This window comes from Thamnophis sirtalis, unplaced genomic scaffold (genome assembly GCF_051295495.1).
Source record: "Thamnophis sirtalis isolate CommonGarterSnake01/CBP01778 unplaced genomic scaffold, rThaSir2_p1.2 scaffold_5, whole genome shotgun sequence".
Lineage (NCBI taxonomy): Eukaryota > Metazoa > Chordata > Lepidosauria > Squamata > Natricidae > Thamnophis > Thamnophis sirtalis.
Genome location: NW_028261385.1, coordinates 129,068,405 through 129,088,078, shown reverse-complemented (window position 1 = coordinate 129,088,078; position 19,674 = coordinate 129,068,405). Strand labels below are relative to the sequence as shown.

The following is a 19,674-nucleotide window of genomic DNA, read 5'->3' as shown; positions in this document are numbered from 1 at the left end:
GCCTCCCAATGGTTCATAAATCTCTAGTCTTGATGGCAGTATGGGAACAGTGGTCTTTTAGACAATATGGAACAACTGTGCCCAGCATCCCCAACCAAGATGGACAATGTTGAGGAAACTTGAAGCTGCAATTCAGCAGTATCCGAAAGGGCACCATTTCCTGTTTCCTCCATTAACAGGGAGAAACAGTGAGCATGAAATAACATATCAAATCAATGTTCAACTTTCCCAACACTGGCAGCAAATTGAATGATATAAACCTATATGAAGAGGGATAAACTCAATAATTAATTTCATTCTGTTAGTCCAGGGGAAAATAATCCTTCAACGTGCCATTATTAAAATGAATATATTTGAAAGAAAAAGACATTTTCCATTTCAACTGCAACACCAAAATTTGTTTTTCAGCACATTTTTGGCTTAATTAAGAATGGTCTTAGGGATCCCATAAAACACCAGTAAAACTGTTTTTACAAATGTATGGACATGATTCAATGTACATAAAATTATCAATCTGCATGACATATTTTTCTTTTCCATATTTACCATACTAGATATGGAAGGCATGTTTATTGCCTTATTGTTAGAATAATAGCATGATATTTAGATGTAGGATTTGAACCTAGAGAAAAAGATGGAAAGTTGATACTTCTGTCCCTAAGTACCTGAGGTGTGGAGACAGACGAAACTTGTTGCGTACATCATCTAAGCGCTTTCCAAGATATGGGGTGTCTACAGTCACAAAAATGCCTTTGTAGCCAGCTTTTTCGGCCCGATGCACTAAAGATCTGGTGACATCACGGTCCTTATAAATATAGAGCTGCAACCAGAGAATTGTCTTTGGAGCTGCCTGAGCAACTTCTTCGATGGATGTTGTGGACCACGAACTCAGCATCATTCCTGTTCCTGCTGACCTACAGGCTGAAGAGCAGGAATATTAGTCACAGGAGGACCATAGCACAGAAATTAAAATTCCTTTTTTTTTTTTTCACATTTTGAAAAAAAAAATCTGCAATATTTTAATTGCCTTATCGCTTTCATTGCAAGCACAAAAATATATGTATTGGCAGCAGGGAATTCAGTTTGTTTTATGACACGATGAATGCCAGATGATTTCACAGTTGGCTGGATGCCTGTTTGTTATCTCTGACTTGATTACAGCATTTATCATTTCCTTGTAAATAGATCAGATTAGCTGCTACTACTAACAGACATCTTCTGTGGAAGCATAAAGGAAGCCTGTGTTTTTTTTAAAATTGTAATAATAGACATTCTGTGGAAAAACCTTTTTAAAAATATTTATGCTCTTTCATTTCAAACCAACTATTTTGTGCAGCATCAACTACCTAGGGACTTATAAACTTCATTCCTCACTTTCTTGATAGAATGAGCATATTGTATAACATCCAGGCTGGATGTTAAGCTATACTACAATTATGCTAGCCTGGCATTTCCCTGGTCTCCAAATACTTCTGTGAAGTGAACACTCACATATAGGATCTCTTGCCTGCAGCTGAGAAAATTTCTCTCCCACCAATCCTGAGCAAGAATGCTAAGAGGAAAGTGAAGCAGTGGATGTGCTTTCCTCCCTGGTGATTGCTTGCAGATCATTGCTTCACAGCCCAAGCCAGCGAGTCATTTCCCACTGGTTTTCAAAGGAGCCTTGTCAGCTTCATTGTCAGTCACAATCCAATTAATCCAAGTGACTAAGTAGCCAGCGGAAAAGAGTACTGATTCCCAACTCTTCCTAACAGCAGAAAAATCATGTTTTTAATGCTGAGACAATTAGCCATTTAGCAGGAGGCCACAGCAATTCCAAGGGCCCTTACTTTGGCGACCATAATTTCTTCCGAATGCCCACTAATTTTAGAAATACTTTTTAGTTGTAGTTGTCTGTTGAACATTAAAGCACATGAATCATGAACTCCTGTCCTACTAATCATACAATCAAAAGATGAAACCAGAAGTTTAGAATTTATACATTCCTAATAGCAAGTTAATGGCCAACTCTGCTTTTGGGATAGTGGTTCTGATATATTTGAACCATTCATGTTGTTGACTCTATATTGCAAGTAATTCCAAAAGAATACTGATGTGCCAGTAAGCTTTAAAAAAGAGAGCAGAAGCTTCTCCGTATTACATATCTACATTCAAATTCAACCTTAATGTCTACTTGGTCACATGCATCTGACTGTGTGTATGTATATGCGTGTGTGTTTGTGTGTGTGTCTGTCTGTGTCTGTGTCTGTGTGTGTGTGTGTGTCTGTGTGTGTGTACATATGTGAGAGAGGTAGGGTGTAAACAATCTATGTCAAAGAACATTTGAATTAGAAACAAGGAATTTAAAAATAAAACAGTTCCAGGTCTTTTATATCGAACACTCTATTATCCTTCTGAAATACTCTTTTTATTCACGCTGCTTCCTATTAAGAGCTAGATTGGTTAATATTTATCAATCTATCCCAAGAAATTGTCACAATATTAACAACTTTGGAGTTAAGGAGTATAGTATTTGCTATTAGAAGTATTAGTGCTCCATCCAGTGGACATAGACTTAAATGTCATCAGCTCTTTCTTGGCTAATTTAGATTTAGATTTTAGATGTTTGTTTTAATCTTGCCTTTATTATTTTTATAAATAATTCAGGACTAATACTCATTTCTCCTCCTATTTTCCCACAACAATTGTGTGAAGTGGTTTGGATTAAGAGAGAGCAGTGGTGGGTTGCAGGCGGTACACCCCGGTACGGGCGTACCAGAGCCAGCCTGGAACACCTGATACTGTTCTGGTACGGTGCTCTGGAGGGCCCAACCACCCACCCGAGCTCCTTACCTGTGTTTTAAAGCTTCTGTGCTGCCGCGCACGTGCATGGCGCATACAGCGCCTGCATGACGCTCCACGGAGCAGCTGGAGCGTCGTGGAGGCACTAAGACACATGCGCGCACTGTGCACGTGTGCGCACATGCTGCACGCGTCCATGAGGATGCCGCCAGCCCCATTCCAACCATACCGGTTGGAACAGGATTTGAAACCCACCACTGAGAGAGAGGGACTGGCCCAAAGTCACCCAACCAGCATTCATGTCTGGGGTGGAACTAGAACTCAGTTTCCTGGTTTCGAGCCTTCAGCCTACATGTATTAATATTTCCACAAGGCAAAAACTATGGCTCTGAAATCTTTGTGGTGCACTTCAAAAAAGTGTGGAAGAAAAGCCTTCTTGTATGTTCCTGATGCAGTGAAAGGAGTTGTTTCTACATGCATGTTGTTGTATGAATGTATGGGGAGTATTATTCATTACCAATCAGCATTCTTGCATTTACTATAATCCAGTATTGATCTGCAGTGTTGATGGGCTCTTGGTTACAACTCTTCCTCTCCTTCTTCACCAAAGATAGAAATACAGCAGTCTCTAGCTTTGTGGCCAGGGGAAGATAGCATGTTTTATTTAGCATGAAATGTTTGTAATCCACAAACCTCTAACTCTCTTTAACTTTCTTTAAAGCTTTGTTGCCTCTCATAATGATGCTATGGTTTTAGATGGTTTTCTATCCTCTGCTGGGCCAAAATGTGGACCAGAAAGAGGCTAAACAATACATTTGCCCATATTGATTAAGAATTAAGGCAGTTTCTAGCTGAAAAAATCCAGAGGGCATCAAGTTAGAGAAAGACAATGGGGAGGAATCATAGTTTTGAAAGCAGCTGGTGGATGTGGAGAGGATAATCTATGGTAATAATCAGAAGAATGTAGTTTCTAAACCTTTTAAGTGAACTGCTTTCTTTCTAACAATAACTAAATATCTTGATGTGCATACTGTACTGTTTAATTATCTCTTTTGATAGCTAACTATTTTTTTGTAGGAGCATCTACTAACATTGACTCTTCCATTAATTATCATCCCTAAAGTAGCTACTTAGATTTCTGTAATTTCTGTTCATGAATTATATTACTGGAAACCTAGAAACAGATACAGAGTATAGATTTTGCCTCTGATAAATAGTAGGCATGAATAGTCAGCCTTCTGTTGCCTGAAAACTGCATTATTGGCTATTATAAGCTGCTAGTTCAGGAAATGAATTTGCTTATGAGACCATAGAGAGAAGTATGAAACCTGATTAGGACAACCTGCAACTCATCAAGTTGTAAATGATGAATATTTGGCAATATGACTTTATCTAAAACCACTCTTCTTCTGTGTCTTCAAAGAATAACAACTGTGGAAGATTTATTAGTGGGAAGCAGGTACCATGAAAAGACATGTGAACAGAGAAGCAACTGTTGGAAGAAATGTCCTTCTGAATTCAGTTCCAAGTGAGGAAAAAGACATTGAATTCATGGGAGTTGCTTGGAAAGAAGGTTTATTAATGATGGACAGGACCATGTGATTTGAGGTCCTGGGGGAAAAGGGAAGAGATGCTGAGAGTTCCTGAGCTTTATACCCTCTCTGGGCTTTTGAATTTGAGCTTGTATTCTGATTGGTTGTCAGACTCCCATGGGGCCATGCAGGGGCAATTCTCTAGGCTGTCCTGAGTCCCAGACTTGGTTGAGCCTTGCTGGATGATGTAATCTTCCCAGGTGCCATCTAATGAGATGGGTAGAGGGCTTTGGGCAATTCTTATTATGGCTCTGCCTGAAGGAGGTAGATCTTTGTTATGTAGAATAGAGTGTCTCAGGCCTTAATGGCCTATTGATAAAGGTTGTGGGGGGTGAGTTTCTGCCTGCCTTTTAAGGGAAATATTCTGCCCTTTTAATATTTCCTAAAATATCTCACTTTTCTCAGAGAAGGGTGGGTGCTGACTTACTACACCACTAAGGTAGGGTTTCCCAACCTTAGCAACCTTAAGACATGTGGACTTCAGCTCTCAGAATTCCTCAGCCAGTCGTGCTAGCTGGATAATTTTGGAAGTCGAAATCCACATGTCTTAAAGTTGCCAAGGTTGGGAAACTCTGAACTTAGGAGAAATACTTGTGGGGGGGAGAGACATGTTTCAGTATTCTATGGGTATGCAGATGAGCTGTTCTTTGTAAAGATGCATGGAAAACTTTAATTTCCCTTGTGCAAACTAGCATACTTTTTTCCTAATTAAAAATCTTTAGCCAGGAGTGGTTGCCATCTTGCTTCAAAGTGGCCCAGTTTGCTCTGACTTGTTTGGCACCAGTTCATCTAAAGTTGATTCTCTTTTCTGAGGTACCTCAGGGGAAAAAAAATATGACTGCAGAAACATGCTCGATCAGTGAACTAGAATGTGCTTCGGGATGAACACTAGACATGGAGCTTGAAGTGTGTGGAAAATAGCTTGCACCTTGCTTCTGCCCCTCATTCATTCTTTTATTGTGTGAAAGAGGCTGACATCTCTATCCTTCTATTCAGAAGGGAATGTTTTCCATTCTCCAATAGCTAATCAAAACATACTAAATTACATCAGATCCCAGTTCTTGTATTCTTAATGTAACATTACCCCTGGCTGAACTGTTTGTGTTTGCCTCTACAAATTTAAGCAGGTTTTTTGAAAAAGAAAAAAAAATCCAAAAAACCTTGTAATTTGTCACAGGAGCAACTTTGGAGCAAAGTGTTAAAGCAGTGTTTCTCAACCTTGGCAACTTGAAGATGTCCGGACTTCAACTCCCAGAATTCCCCAGCCAGCTGGCTGGGGAATTCTGGGAGTTGAAGTCCGGACATCTTCAAGTTGCCAAGGTTGAGAAACACTGTGTTAAAGTCTGATTTTGCACCTTCAATGATTCACTAGAGGGAGCTAGCTTATTAGACATTTGACACTTTTCTCGTGTTATCAGAAAGGTATAAAAGGAGATGGAAATTTTGAGATCCCTGTGATGAATGCAGTAGAAGCAAGGAAAGATGCAAATATTACTGCATTATCTGTCTATCATCCAGCCATGTATCCATCTATCTATCTATCTATCTATCTATCTATCTATCTATCTATCTATCTATCTATCTATCCTATCCTATCCTATCCTATCCTATCCTATCCTATCCTATCCTATCCTATCTAAATTTATGTGCTTCCCATCTCCTCAGTTTATAAGGATTAAAAGGATAAATATAAAAACATAAAAAATTTAAAACTATACTAAAAAAAAACTAGAAACAAGGAGAGGAATGGCAAGGGAATCAGATATTCCTCATCCACCCTCTCCAGTGGTGAACACCCCTCCCCCACTCCCGGCCCCCATTTTTTCCTCTGCCCATATACAAGAATCAGTCAATGCTGTGTGAAGTTTTGCCAGACCCCAAAGTCTAACTGTGGTGCCTAAGGCCCTTTTCTTTCTTGGCCAACTTTGTGTGTTTTTTAAAGGCATACAAAGTTTTAAGACCCACACCCATTCTTCACAGCTAGCCAATTTTTTGTAGTTCAACCATGAAGTTCATAGGCCATTTTATGGATCTAATAAAAGGAACGTTGAATAGAAATAGTTTTAGCTTAAAATATTTTAATTGCTATAGTCCTTCACTGGAAAACTGAATTCAATTATTTTATTAGCCCTTGTAAAGAATCTCTTTGTTCTTATTCTCTCAGGAAGAATAGACAAATCAAATAAACCTTTATTATGGCCTTTGGGCCTGAAAAGCAAAAATATGCAAAACTAAGCTATTCAGATGGAGCATATGTGAACAAAATTATTTTTTTTAAATGCTGTATTGCATACACACACACACACACACACACACACACACACACACACACACACACACACACACACACACACACACATATATATATATATATATATATATATATATATATATATATATATATATATATATAGTGTCACAACCCCTGGTAAGCCCCAATTATGGGAGGAAGCTAACTGCTTCCATTATCTGTCTATCGGCTCGTCACAAGAGACCATCACGATAGAAACCCAATATTTTTACTGTTGCCTTTGTTACATTTGTGTTGTATTTGTGCTCTCCCTTTATTTATTTATCAGCACAAATACAATATAGATAGATAGATAGATAGATAGATAGATAGATAGATAGATAGATAGATAGATAGATAGATAGATAGATAGATAGATAGATAGATAGATAGATAGATAGATAGATAGATATAGATATAGTTATAGTTATAGATATAGATAGATAGATAGATAGATAGATAGATAGATAGATAGATAGATAGAGAGAGAGAGAGAGAGAGAGAGAGAGATAGATAGATAGATAGATAGATAGATAGATAGATAGATAGATAGATAGATAGATATAGATACACACACACACACACACAGAGAGAGAGAGAGAGAGAGAGAGAGAGTGAGTATTTTTCGGAGTATAAGACAGATCTTTTTACCCCCAAAAAGAGGGTGAAAATCTGGGTGCCTCTTATACTCCGAATGTAGTTCCACCCACCCGCTCCGTGCGTCGCATTTTTGGGTGGTTCCATGTGGCGGGGATCCTCACTTTCACATGGAGCCTGATTCCCGAAGCAGCCCGGGGAATTGCGTTCGAAGCCTTCTCAATGAAAGCATTTTTGGGCGGCAGCACTACGATCCCCTCTCGATTCCAAAAAGGGTGCATGCACTGCAGAGGCCCCAAAAAGTTCATCTTGTTTCAGGTGGCAGGCAGTTCCAGCACGCACTGCCACCTGAAAATGCTTTCATTCCCAGTTCCCCGGTGCACATTGCAGAGCCATGCACCCTCCTCCTGCTCTACAGGCTCGCTTTCTGTTTTCTCTTGGCCAGCACCATCGGCCGGAGGAGGCAGGGAGAAAAGCGAGAGGGCAGCGCGGTCGGGCTAAGTCGCAGAAGCCGGCCGCGGACACAGATAAGAGGCAGCCGTCCGATTGCCGGCTTGCCGGCTCAGCTGCTGGCCACCCGGAGTGCGCAGGCAACAAAGTAAACCTCGCGTAAGGTGTTCGGGCATAATTTGGGGATGGCAGGTGGGACAGGGGATGGGGCAGGGTGGGGCACGCATCTTACTCGAGTCTGGCAGCTCCACCACTTCTCTCTCTCGGCCGCTCTGTGCAGGGAAACAACTTACACAGTAAAGAAAAACTTTTCATGAAGTTTTTCTTTACCGTGTAAGGTTTCCCCTGCAAAGACCAGCTGAGAGATGCAACAGAGCTGCCAGACTCTATTAAGATGCGTATTTTGCGGTGGGGCACAATTTGGGGGTGGCAGGTGGGGCAGAGGATGGGGTGCCCGGCATACCTGCCAGTGGCAAAGAAGTGCCATACTCTCCCCTTGCTCATTGGGACATGGGTAGTGGGCTCCAAGAAGTGCCTGCCAGGGCAACTTCTTCATGAGAAGTTCTTTACTGTGCAAGATGTTTCCCTGCACAGAGCTGCCAAGAGAGAGAAGTGGTGGAGCTGCCAGATTCAAGTAAGATGCGTGCCCCACCCTGCCCCATCCCCTGCCCTACCTGCCACTCCCAAATTGTGTCTGAACATCTTACACAAGGTTTCCTTTGCTGCCTGCGCACTCCGGGTGGCCAGCAGCTAAGCTGGCAATCGGCAGGCTGCCTCTAATCTGTGCCCGCGTGGTATTTTTTAACTTGATTTCCAGGTATGTAAAAGACTTACTTTACCTTCCACCTATCCTCCAAATGTTATTCTCACAACCAGCCTAACAAGTTAAGTTACGTGTGAGTTGTTCTCACAATCTGTAAGATATGTATCTTATGTCAGACTCATTATGCAAAGAGCTAGGGGGGGATAGTGGAAGGAAGGAGAAGAAGAGAGCAGCCAACAAGGTGGGAAGATTCAACTACAATGACAATGTGGTTGCCACTGGAAGAGCTGAAGGACGAAATTAGGGACTGGTTATCATGGAGGAAATCTGTCTAGAGTTGACAATGACACAACGGCACATAATCCATCAATCAAATGCTCTAAGACTTTATACCAAGGATATGCTGGTCAGCATGAATGATGCAGTTTGCAACTGCATTTTGAGGGACAGCTGTATACATAAAACAGAACACTCTCATGAAATTTTGTTGAGAAATAAGACAGCTATATTTAGGACTGCAATTTGATATTATTGTCAAACATGAAGCTGGCCTGGCTGAGACTATTTTGAGATGTTAGGGATGACACACTGGAGAAGAGGGACAGGGAGGGGGGAGGAGAGCAGAGGTGGGTTGCCCCCAGATCGGGCAAACCAGTAGTAGCGGCGGCGGGAGGGTCGCATGTGCCCAAACCGGTACTAAAAAAATTGGCAACCCGCCACTGGAGTAGAGATAATTGGGGTTATCTTTCTTTCTCATGGGAGCCAAGGACATTTCTGCAAGTGCTCAGGAGGAGGAGACTGGAGTCGCCTAGCAACTGGACTGTATCCTGATTGGACCATGTGACTAATTGTTTTGATAAAGTGATCATGAAAACCATGGAAATGGCCAGAGTCAGTTTTCACTAGCCTGTCCCAAAATGACATATCCAGTAAACTTATCCTTTGCAGAAATTCCCTGCCTCAGAGTTTTGTTTGCTATGGGTATGTTACTTAGAACTCTGACAACTACTTCATTTCAAAATATGGAAAGCTAATTCTGTTGTGTTTGCAGTCTCTCTTGCTTGAAGCGCTTGATTTGTGGGGTTGGATGTCACTGGTGATATGTGAGATTCTAGACAAGATTTGAATTTATTTATTTATTTATTAGACACATTTATATGTCGCCCAATCCCGAAGGACTCCGGGCGGCTTACAAAAATAAAGAGAAAAAAAAACACATAACAAAACACATAACAAAAGGAACAGTTTAAAAACAACAACACCTCATACATTCATTCTAATCGGGGCTGGACCTCAACAGTGAGGTCAACAGCCCCAGGCCTGCCAGAACAGCCAAGTGTTTACAGCTTTCCTGAAGGCCATGAGAGTGGGTATGGTCCGGATCTCCAGGGGTAGCTGGTTCCAGAGAGTCGGAGCAGCCACAGAGAAGGCTCTCCTCTGAGGGCCCGCCAGCCAACACTGTCTGGCTGACGGCATGTGGGACCTTACTGGCCGCTGGGAGGTATGTGGCAGCAGGCGGTCTCGAAGGTATTCTGGCCCTAAGTCATGTAGGGCTTTAAAGGTGATAACCAACACCTTGAATTGTGTCCGGAGACCAATTGGTAGCCAGTGCAGCTCGCGAAGGACAGGTGTAACGTGGGTGTACCCCGGTGCACCCAATATCGCTTGCGTGGCCACATTCTGCAGCCTCCGAACGCTTTTCAAGGGTAGCCCCATGTAGAGCGCGAAATTGTTATTTCCCCCACCATCCATGTTTGGTCCTCATTATACTGTAGCGTATACCTCTGTCTTCCTCTCATAGTCTTGACATGGCTTGCCTGATTATATGCCATTATTCCATTGTGCAGCAAATGGGGTGTTTTCAATAGCATATACAATCAATAATCCAGACAAACATTTTACTTGGAAGAAATAGTCATTAACTGGAGCAATAAACAGCTACAGCCCCTTATATGAACGGTACTGTACATGTTAATATATTAGGGTTAAGCTTTCATTTAATAGCACCCAGATGTCCTCTTTTAGAGCTTTAACATGAATTTGAAAATAATTAAAACTGTATTAGAAATTGGTATGTCTTTCTTGCCCGAAGAATTCAGCTCAAAAGATTTTATTAAATGGAGGCAGTGAGTTGAACAGGGAAGATGAGGGATTCAGCCTTTAATGTCATCTTGAGGAGAATCCTGGCTATTAAATTAGGACACAAGGGTAAATATTCAGAGATCAGTTGATGGCAGGGTGATTGGCATGGTGGCCTAGAGGTGGAGCTCTTGCCTCAAAATCAGAAGGCTGTGAGTTGGATCCTAGGTGGCAGCAGGTATTTCTTTCTCTGGGTGCAAAGAAAAAAATCTGCTGTGAACTCTGTGTAGGCATCAGAAAGGGCATCCAGCCAGTAAACACTCAGCTCCATTCAATCACCCCGACTCCACCCTGGTGCAAGGGAATACTCCCCCCCCCACAAAAGTATTTTTTTTCAACCCAAGTGAAAGCTGGAGTAGACTTCTCCAATGTAGCAGGTGAGGAAATGTATATATCTGTTTTTTAGGGATGGTTGCATAGGCTTTCCTTTTATATGTCAGCAAATGTTAATGTTTTCCACTTGAATGTGCCTTCTCCTTCCTCCTAGCAAGAAGTCAGAACCAATCAGTACAGAGGGTGCACACCTATACACAATACACTCTTGGGATTCAGGAGGTGTTTGCAGTGACCCATCTCCAGTCCTCTGCAACCTCTGCTTATTCATCAACCCTTCATGGCATAGTCCTATAGTGATGGCTTTTGCAGGCAACTCTAAATCAGCCTTAAGGCAATCTTAATTAAATAAATTGTAGAAATAAAAACATCCTGAAGACAAGTAGGCACTGGCATAGTAAACTTGAAAAATCAGTTAGTTTTTGATCAACTGACTTCTCTCGGAAAATATTCCAGTATTGGCTTATTGTTTTATCCAATATAGTTTTTAAATTAGTAAATTTACATGTACTCTAATGCATTAGCAGCATAGCTAATAATGCAATGGTCAGGCAGATAATGGTATGCACTCTCAGATTCCCAAGAATAATTTGATTTTCTCAGTAAAATACAATCAGAGTCACTAAACTGGAGAAGTTTGTTGTTCAGTCTGCTTTGGCACTGAATTGAACTGAATTGAATTTATTATATTTCTATGCCGCCCTTTTCCCCGAAGGGGACTCAGGGCGGTTCACAATCCAAGTCAAGGGGGGGGGGGGTACAAATAAGGAAAAAAAAGACGAACAAAACAATACCACAATTTAAAAACACACAACAACCATACCATTCGAGGGGGGACAAAAGCTCATTAGCCCCAGGCCTGTCGGAACAGCCAGGTTTTAAGGGCTTTGCGGAAGGCCTGGAGGGTGGTGAGGGTTCGAATCTCCACGGGGAGCTCGTTCCATGTTATTGTAGTTAACAATTTTCAGCTGGTGTTTTCAGGATCTGCTTAGTCACTTGGACTACATGTAGTGCAGTGGTGGGATTCAGCCAGTTCGCACCTATTCAGGAGAACCGGTTGGTAACTTTCTAAGTAGTTGATCTACTTAGATCTGCACTATTTAAATATATCATGAACTTGTGATTATTTTATAAACTTTTGATCAAAGACTCATAGCAAATGATATGCTAAAATAGTGTTCATATACATAAGCAGTACTACTTTTCTAGGTCTAGTAAACAGTTAAAACATTTAAAAAATAGTTAAGATATCAGTATTGACTAATTCAAGCCCAGTGCCATAACAGTAACAAGCCTCGTTTTCCAAATGAAAGTTAACAATTCATATCTTTTTCTTCAGAATGAATACTTCTTACCGCTTTGCAATAGTGGCAAATAACTCTTACTGCTATTTTGCAGTGTAAAACTACAGTATATGTTTAGTAAGATGAATACTCTGTATAACTGAGTAAGAAATCAAAGAATAGACTTTTCTTTAGCATACTACTTTATCATAAATACACATAGAAGTACTAGAAAGAATATGTGTGGTGGAAAGCCATAGAATAAAGTAGTTAAGTTCCCGCTCTAGTATCATGATGGCGTACATTTAATAAAATGTTCCAGGAGAATCAGATATGGAACACTTTTTATTTCTTGACACAACACACATTTATCCCAAAGCGAATGTTATTGTAGTTAACAATTTTCATCTGGTGTTTTCAGGATCTGCTTAGTCACTTGGACTACATGTAGTGCAGTGATGGGATTCAGCCAGTTTGCACCTATTCGGGAGAACCGGTTGGTAACTTTCTAAGTAGTTCAAAGAAACGGTTGTTGGAAGAAATCTCCTTTTGTTTTTTCCCACTTTACAGGGCTAATCCTGTAAGGAAGGCAGGAAGGAAACATTCTGGTGTTGTTTCTAGCCTGATCTTTATTGCCCTGCTTACAGAAGATGCCTCTCCGGTTAACCCTTATTACATTGCAACAGCTAAGGTGAAGCGCCCATTGACATGAGTGATGTTGAGTTGGCCATGCCCACCCAGTCACATGACCACTGAGCCCCACCTACCCAGATGGTCATTAGGGCAGAGAACCGGTTGTTAAATTATTTGAATCCCATCACTGATGTAGGGTCCCATTTCCAGAAAAGTAGCCCTATTGCAGTATGCCAACAGAGGTTTACTTTTTCCTCAGCTCTAGTTTAGCAGATTAATACTGGTTCTAAACTTTAAAAGGGATTGCAGTGCTAGATTGTAAAAGCATTTCCTGATTAGTCAACTAAATATTGCATCCCTATCATTTTATTTGCCATTATATTTTGCTCGGAAGTTCAAAACACGGGGTATAGTATTAACTTCTTGTTCCCTAAGCAAAATATCATTTTAAAATAGGCATAACAGACTGGAGAAAATAATATTTCTTTAATTTGAACAAAGATATTTCTTCCCTTAACTGAACCATCTTCCCTGCTGATTTGCTTTCGTGACCCGACAAATGCGCGTACGACAAAAGTGCACTGAGAAAACCACGGCGAGAAAACCGCGACATCATAAACACGCCCACAACAACGCGCCAACAAAACCGCACCCACAAAAGTGTGATTTAAGTTAAGGTAAAGGTTAGGTTCAGGGTTAGGGTTAGGGTTAGGATTAGGGTTATGGTTAGGGTTATTAGGTTGTTATTAGTTGTTTGTTGAAGGCACGCTGTTGTTGGCACGCTTCTGCGCTCATTCATCGGCACGATTTCGACCTCGCGGTTTTCTCGCCGTGGTTTTGTTGGTGTTCTTTTGTTGAGCGCGCATTTGATGGTGAACCATTTGCTTTACAAGGAATTTTCATACCCAGAACATACCTCTAGCAGTTGCAATTTCCCCATCTGCATGAGCCATGCATTGCATGGCAGTGGCTGCAATGCATATTGGCATACTGATTTTCTCTCCCAAGACACAAGTTGACAGGTCCAGGGTTGACACATTTTTCAACATCCGGGGGTATAGTCTTAATCTGCGTGGATGGAAAAGGTCTGATAGTAAATAATTCATAGCAAGGATTTATTTAGAAAACAAAGTGTGTGATGCCGACGCAATAAATTGCTGCCTCCAATATTAACTGACAAAAAGTTTGGTTTTTAAAATGACTCATCAAATGCTGAAATCTGAAAATGACCGAGGCAGTGACGTCAGCTTTTGTTAGTTACAGATGGCCGGGAATGAAGAACAAGTAAATAAAAAGCAGCCAAATGTCAAAGAGTTTGAGCTAGAATTTTTAATACCAAAGTTCTAGTGCCAGGATGTACAGCCTGTGAAAAAATAGTTATGAAATTATAGTTTTCCTATCAGACGTTACATAATACATTACTGAAAGTAATTGCATAATATTGGATTGAAATGAAATCAAGCCTAGTTTTTCTTCTTTTTTGAAGCATGGTTTTCCGGGAACTTTCAGGGGAAGCATGGTGAACTGAAGAAGTCTCTGTGAAAGCAGAAACCACAACAAAAATCAAATAACTGTTAGAGTATGTTCATAGACTGGAATAGACATGGCAACAGATCAGCCAATGTGGACTGTTTGGATAGACATGGTAACAGGTCAGCCAATGGGGACTGTCTGGATTTGTTTGCATGGGGCCATAAGAGACAGTTTTGGAGTCTGGACATGGCTTAGACTTGCTGAACTGTATGTAAGAGTTGGTTTGGCCTCTGTAACTTGCGCAGCCTTCTGTACAATATTAGCCTCTGTATCTCTCTACTCTGTAATGACTTGTTTCTATGAATATTGTTCTTAGTTTTGTATGCTGAATTCTCATTTATGTTATTGTGTTCTGACCCCCACCTTGCCCATTCAGAAACTAAAGCCAAACAGAACTTTCAAAGGAATGTTTTTATCAGTCCCGGCTCTTGCTGGTTGCAAGCCCAAAATAAACACAGATAAATGCTCTGGCAAAAGTCCTCATTCAGAAACTACTACAAAACAGGATTGTATAAATCAAATCACTTATCCAAGTGCTTTTTCTCAATGGTTACACACAAACGGAGAACTTAACTAGAACAGAAACGGAACGGAACGTTGACTTCTGCCACCAGGGCGTGGCACCATCAGTCTTTTATCCGCAGGAGGAGATTCTAACGAGCCACAGTTGCTCGTTATCATCTCCTGTGAGTCCTCAATTGTTCCTTCCGTCGGTCAGCCCTTCTCCTGCGTACATCCCGAAACAACTCACAGGAGGTTTCTGTGTCAGCCTTTCTCACTGATCCAATTCTCAGTCATTACCTGGGGACCAACTAGTCTCTCTGAGCCCTGCTCGGAGTCAGAACACTGTCCAGGGCCCTCCGGCTCCTCCAGGCCTGACTCATAGGGCCCCTCGCTGTCAGGGTCTGTTAGCAGCTCCAAAGGTTCCTGCCAAGCCACAACAATATTGTATGTAAAGAAGTTTCTTACATATAATTGAATCCTGCTGAAGTTCATTTACTTGTGGGTGCTTGCTGGATATACTGCTGCAACAAAATACTCTGACAATAACTGATGAGTAAACTGGTTCTTTGGGACCTCCCTAGACAAGGAGAGGAGGGGAGATTGCCCACATGTCTTCTGAATGGCTGCTTCTTGCAAGAAGACCACAGGACAGTGGCGCTCCATGGGTTTGAGCACTCGGAGGCTAAAGAATTAAGCATCTTTCTCACAACAGCAGCAGATCTCTTTAAAGGACACTATGGGAGGAAAAGATATATGCTTGGAACCTTACAGGGGATGAAGCATTACTAGATTTGTTTACATTTGCTGTAATGAAGGTTGAAATCACTTTTTTAACGTATTTCTGTTCCATAGTCTTTTCTTTCCTTAAGTTTAGATTGCATTAGTTTTTACTGTTGCAATCAAAATCCTTAATACAATTTATAATATAAACATTACAAAGAAAAGGGGGAGGAGGAAACATGCCTCTCCGGGATACAGCCCATGTACCAATTACAGTCCAAAAAGTTGTATGTCCCTTTTTTCATCAACATGAACGATATCAAAATGGAATGTGACCAAGAGATGCTATCTGGACAGCCATGTGAGTTCCAGGAACTGACTTAGGTTATGCAGAAAACCCTTTCAGATCCAAGATATCTTTGGCAATTATCAGGATAAAGACAATCATATTGAAAAATATAAATATTCAGACAGCTGGTCTAATCATAGCATCTATAAAATTATTTGTGTTTCTTTTAGCTTGCTTTAAAAGCATTCCATTCTGTCCCCCCTCCATGCTGGCTTCTCTCTGCACCCAAACTTTAAAGGTGTATTGGTGAAGACACCAAGCTATAAACTGGGAGACCTAAGCCTGCCTTAGGCATGGAGCCTGCAAAGTGATCTTAGGCCAGTCTCATTTCTAGAAGGAAGATCAGGGCAAAGTACTTCTAAAATTTTCCAAGAAAACTTCAGAGACTAATTAAAGAGGTCAACAGGAGTCATCATGAACTTGAACCCACGTATAGACAGAAGTATTGAAACCACAATATATTGCAAAATGTAACAAATTTACCTCTAGCAAAGGGGTGTCAAACTCAAGGGTCAGATCCAGCCTACAGGGTGCTTAGATTTGGCCTGCGGGGCCACTCTTTGAAACGGCAAAGGATTGGCCTGTAGTGCCTCTGCCAGTGAAAATGGAACCCCGGAGGGCTGCGGACAGCCCTCCCAAGCTCCATTTTTGGCTGAGACTGCCTCCTGCAGCCTTCTGTCAGTGAAAATGGAGCTTGGGAGAGCCACATGTGGGCTGCAGGATGTCAAGCTGGCCACACCCACCTGGGCCACACCTACCTGGGCCACACCCACTCAGCTCTCCAAGGTGAAACACAACCCTGATGCAGCCCTCAATGAAATAGAGTTTGAAATCCCTGCTCTAGCACTATTAGCCATCACTAATAACTTTCTTTACCAATCATTAACAGAAAAACATATCATTTTAACCCAATAATTCCTTATCATATGTGTTCGGCACCCATCATCACCACAACCATTTAACAAATCTCAGTAGCACTCAGCTCCAGAAAAAAAAACCATGCTTAATATGATTAACTTCGTTAAACAATCTGTTTTTGGCTTTCCTTTTTGTCAGTAAAGAGCATCTTATTTTCTGAAGACCTTTAGAAAATCAAAGATACAATCTATCAGAATTCATTATCTGCAATCTGATCATTTTCTCTCAATCCCAATTTAACATGCTGAAATAAGATATTTTAAATTGATTTCCTTATAAGTCAAAATGCCATCAGCACCATGACTTTGTTAAAAAAATCAATTTTCTAATAAGTGAGCTGGCTGAAAGAAATTTGGAACCTATCAAAAATAGATGACATCTTCTTTTAGTTCCCCCAAACTACTTTGGACTTTAAAAGAGCCTAATAAACTCACTTGTTTAAGAGATTTCAAAACACGATATGTAAGCTTTTAAAAATACTCACATTAAACTCCCATGTTTTTTATTTTGTTGTTAGAGATAATATGCAGTTCTAAGAAGAGGTTTATTGCAGATTGGCTAAGACACTTATTTTCAAAACCTACACAAGCTTTCCCTTGCATTATTAAAGGGTTCATTTATTTTATTCTAATACTTCCTCCCTTCCTATTAACACTTTTTTAGAATGGTAGACTTTACTTGGTTGTAAAAAGCACAGATATAATAATCCTTTTAATCTTTCTGTCTGAACTGATAGATAAAATATGTCAGTTTTATCTCTATAAATATGCTCCCAGCTGCAACTTCTCTATTTTTTTTTCTTGAACTTGAATGGAAAAATATAAAATATACTATCAACAGTGGAATGAGCCATCATTCCAAAATTCAAGATCATAACCTGTTGATGTCTCCAAAAATCTGCCCATCACAGTAAAGTCTTTGTATATGGAAATCATTAAGAAATTTTGTCTCTCGGTGACTAAATTTAAGTTGTATGATATTTGTATATAAAAGAGCCTTCTTGGTTTCTACTCCTTCTCTCAACTAGGATGGGAAAGTGTTCATTATCCTTTTCTTCTTTTTGATCAGTTATCTTTTAAAAAGTAAAGATGAAATCTCCCTCAAACTCAATTCCTGATAACTTCCTGGAACCAGAATTACAGAATGGAAAGTTTAAGGACTTGGAGATAATTTAATCTGACTCATTGTGCCCAGTTCAGAAATCTAATCACCATCAGAAGGAAATTCAGCTTCTGTTTAAATAATAGAACAAAATAACAAGAGTTGGAAGGGACTTGTAGTCTAACCCACTGTTCAAGCAGGAGACTCTGTACTATTCCAGACAAATGGCTGTCCAATCTTTTCTTAAAAAGGCTGTCCACTTTTGCCAATAAAATGAGACCAACACTTGCCAAGATATTTTTGCTCCTTTGTGGAACAGCTTATTGTTTAGATTATTCTCCATGTCCAATTGAAATTTGCTTACTTTCTGCCTATTCTTATGTCAGAGTTCCAAAAAACACCCAACGAAATAAAACTCAGAGGCTTAAGTTTCCTCAAAGTTCCAATTTATTAGAGATGTCATGTTGGCACATCTAAGAAAACCCAAATCCAAAAGGTTCCAGATTTTCCCACCCAGTTGAAAGTTCAAGACCCTGCCCCAACACCCACAAGTCCATCACATGGTCCAATCCTTCACTGCCATGAAGACAGATTCCTCCCATCCATATCCGGCCAAGTGCAGACACAAAAGTGACCTTAACTTCCTAAGAAGAATGCTATTATGGCTACACATCACCCAACTCCGTATAATCCCCCCTCCCATTTTCCCACAGTAGAAAATGTGGCAGGCCTGAAACCCCAAAAAAGATGGCTTGCAGGTCTGACATCCTTCTTGTCTTCTCTTGTGGAACAAACCTCCTTAGTTATTACACTCATCTTCCATTTCCTATATATTTTTCTTTTAACTTTTAGTCAAAAGCTCCAGGGGTATATAGTGTTGTTTCTTTCCCTCTGGTACAGATTGCGATTCGACTTCTAGGATCTTATTTTTCACAAATCTCCAATCCCCTTCAGCCCTCTCTGACCCAAAGATTTCTTCTGAGACGCTGCCTAACATTTCTCTAGTTCAAGTTGGCTGTTTTGAAATCGAATGTACATGTAGAATTATCCTAATTTATTTTCATATAGAATCCTGAACTTCAAAATAATGGGGTTACTTTGTCCTAAAATTTCCATTACTCAACCCTTCATTAGCTAAAATCCAATCTAGGAGGGTGAATCCATTGTATATTTCACTTCTTCAGGAACAACACAAAAGTGGTTTGGTCCTTATTTTTTTCTAGGATTTGATTTGCCAGTCTAGTGTACAGTTCTTGAATTTAAAGCATGAGATCATTTCTCCCTAAAATTTTGCTTCAACAAATATTGCTTCACTGGTCTACCTCATTCATCAAGGTTATTCCATTTTGAAAAAAATGATAAAGGCAATTCAAATGTGTGTTGAACAAGAGAGGATTTTTTTTTATTATGCTTAGTGACATAAAAAAATAAAAAATACACTCAAATATGTACATTAACTCAGAAAAGTTTAAACATTAATTGACAGCTGAAGCCATGTTTCTTTTGAGATTAACAAAAAAGTTGTAAACTTGTGGAACTTATTGTTATAAATGAAAACAGAAGCAAGACTTTTACATATACAACAGTGAAAGGATTTAACATTGTCCACAATAGAAAAGTAATGATGAAAATGATGAACTTGCTGGGATGGCTAAATTGGAAGCCTTGATTAGATAAAAAGATACTGA

General features: G+C 40.3%; 1 protein-coding gene across 1 annotated transcript in view; it reads right to left on the bottom strand.

Annotated features, from left to right (window-relative positions):
- Positions 1-19,674, bottom strand: part of HAO1 (hydroxyacid oxidase 1) — a 48,199-nt gene that overhangs the window by 25,062 nt on the left and 3,463 nt on the right. The window contains exons 2-3 of the mRNA XM_087716873.1: positions 13,778-13,929; positions 666-921 (exon numbers count right to left, since the gene is read on the bottom strand). Coding sequence (XP_087572999.1) covers positions 666-921; positions 13,778-13,929 — 408 coding nt within the window. The remainder of the gene's footprint in view (positions 1-665; positions 922-13,777; positions 13,930-19,674) is intronic.